This window comes from Salmo salar, chromosome ssa12, assembly GCF_905237065.1.
Source record: "Salmo salar chromosome ssa12, Ssal_v3.1, whole genome shotgun sequence".
Classification (NCBI taxonomy): domain Eukaryota; kingdom Metazoa; phylum Chordata; class Actinopteri; order Salmoniformes; family Salmonidae; genus Salmo; species Salmo salar.
In genome coordinates this window covers 62,089,451-62,092,118 of record NC_059453.1, presented here as the reverse complement: position 1 = coordinate 62,092,118, position 2,668 = coordinate 62,089,451, and the positions used below count along the sequence as shown (strand labels likewise).

General features: G+C 40.9%; 1 protein-coding gene across 1 annotated transcript; it reads left to right on the top strand.

Moving 5' to 3' along the window:
- Nucleotides 1-508: 508 nt before the first annotated feature.
- hoxc9ba (homeobox protein HoxC9ba) lies at nucleotides 509-2,668 on the top strand. Its single transcript, NM_001139540.1, is given in 2 exon segments — nucleotides 509-1,049; nucleotides 2,371-2,668. Coding segments are annotated over 2 exon segments (786 nt in total). The 3' UTR covers nucleotides 2,616-2,668.

The following is a 2,668-nucleotide window of genomic DNA, read 5'->3' as shown; positions in this document are numbered from 1 at the left end:
CAACTCTAAAGGAAAAAAGGCATTCGTATTTTCCTAAATTGTTTTACTTTAAGAATATCCCTCAAATGTCAAAGTTATCATTTAGATTATGGTCGGCAAAGACAAATTACGTCGAGAAATAGGGTCTCGTGCTCTGTGATCGATGTACCTCATGCTCCAATACGAGGAGATATAGCCTACCGTTCTCCATTTTTTTAAGACAAAGAAAAACGAAAAAATGATAGGTGTTGAATCCGTCTTAATGATTGCTCATACAATAGAAATCCTATACATAAATAGCATTCAAATGTCTGAGGTACATCACAGTCCTAGGAGTGCATGCGCATTAATCGACTGTATAATTTTGGGGTAAATATAATCACGTGTTCAGCGGTGGCCAATGAGAGTCGAAGAACCCCAGAATAAATAATTACCTGGCTTGATTGTTCTACGGGTAAGATTTGTTTTAAAGTACACATACAGTCTATATAATAATCGGATGCATGTTAAAGAGACGAGAGGCATCGTCATGTCGACCACGGGTCCCATAAACAATTATTATGTGGATTCTTTGATAAACCATGAGAGCGAGGATGTGCTGACATCGCGGTTCTCAGCCCCAGAGCTTCTCCCCGCCGGTTCTCGACCGACGACACTAGCACCAGAGTGCTCCGAATATCCCTCCTGCAGTTTTGCGCCGAAACCTTCTGTCTTTACCTCCTCCTGGGGCCCAGTTCACCCCCAGTCTTCAGTGGTATACCACCCATACACCCACCAACCACACATTGGAACGGACTCGAGGTATGTTCGCTCATGGCTAGAGCCCATATCTGGAACAATATCCTTCCCAGGCTATCCTGCGAACGGCAGACACTACGGACTCAAAACAGATGGTTTTCCTCAGCCCGGTGCTGGAGACTCCATCGCCTTTAACCGCCACGGATACCCGGATTATTTCTACAACACCTCCGTGGACATCCGAGACAAGACACAGCAGATCATCCCTTCTCCAGAGTCGGAGGTTTTGGCTTCCGGAAAGCACAAAGACGGCAAGCCAGAATTCGACCCAAGTAAGTAGAAGCCATTGCAGTTTACGCTGTTTTACAACCGGCTATTGGAGTCGTTTGTTTGTGGGTGAGTTGGGGGTGTTCGTCTTCCATGGGGTTTTCGCTCCATGTCTGTTGTCCTACTATAAAACGAAATCTCTTTTCCCTTCCCTTTGAACGGAAGGGGAACTGGGGGCTGTTAGACAGTGTTAGACAGGACAAATGCCAATCCCCTTAAGGTTGTAAAATAGGAAGAAGCTATAAAACGGCTATAAAATGGGGAACTCTGGAAACAAGCTTTTCATTGGCGAGATTAGAATCTCTAGTAAACTCCACTGTCTTACATGGCCCAAATTTGTACGCAAAAGCATTTATTTTGTGCGTAAAAGCATATTTTATTTTACTTAGAAACATTTGCAGGATTTATACACAAGAGGTGTGGCCCTATTAATCATAGAATTTGTCTTCTAGTGGATTATTTATGAATGAATTATTATTACTGTAATTATTATTATTATTTGCATTCTGGGTTAATAGCCTACGATTGAAATGCACATCCAAAGGCCTAAAAGGCTAATACAGCTTGTAGAAACGATCAAAAGTCCCCATAGATTTTATATGCAGTATGATTATAATAGCTCGGGGTTTTTTTTACATTTAATGTAAATCTATACTGGTTTATTGCCCCGTATTATTTAGTCAATAATGGCTTATTTCTCACGTGAATATTCATAGTTCTGGTACAACCGAAGCCGAGTAGCCTAAGTCACAAAACATAACGTTGAGATGCAACCTATTAAGCGCAGACCACAACCATTGATATTGAAAGTTCCTCATATCAGTACTTAGAAAAACATGAGAACAGCGAGCAAACTCCCTGCAATAAACACAGAACATAATATTTGAGGCCACAACAGGAATGCCAGGGTGAAATGCATCTAGCTGTCTCTGTTGCAGACCTGCCGAGACTTGAAGCTAAAGGCTTTTAAAATCATTTATGGGCCAATAAAACAAACGGGCGCACTCACAGTTTTACGACTCGGTACTTTTCTAGCACTGTTGACGCTCTTAAAATATGGATGTCTATAAGAGAGATACTTATTTATAATTATTAAGGAAAACATTGTTGACACACTTGACAATGTACATGGATTATATTGAACCGGGCTTATTGTAGTTTTAGAAACCTGAAAATCAAGAGAGGTATGATGCTCTCTGTTTGGTTTATTGTGTGTTGAAGTGTTTATGATAATGCTTTTAAAGTAACTTGTAGTTTATAACACTGCAAAAGTTCATCAGAAGTGTTCAATGTATTTACTTTTATATCTGTCCTATCATTTTACAGGCAACCCGGTGGCGAATTGGATACACGCTCGTTCAACAAGGAAGAAACGGTGTCCATATACAAAATATCAGACTCTCGAACTCGAAAAGGAGTTTTTGTTCAATATGTACCTTACCAGGGACCGTCGATATGAGGTCGCTCTGGTCCTTAATTTGACCGAGAGACAGGTCAAAATATGGTTCCAGAATCGGCGGATGAAGATGAAGAAAATGAATAAAGAGAAGACAGAAACCAATGAGCCGTAACGTGCCCTATGGACACATTGACTCGTACACATTCAGAAAAATGCCACTCATGG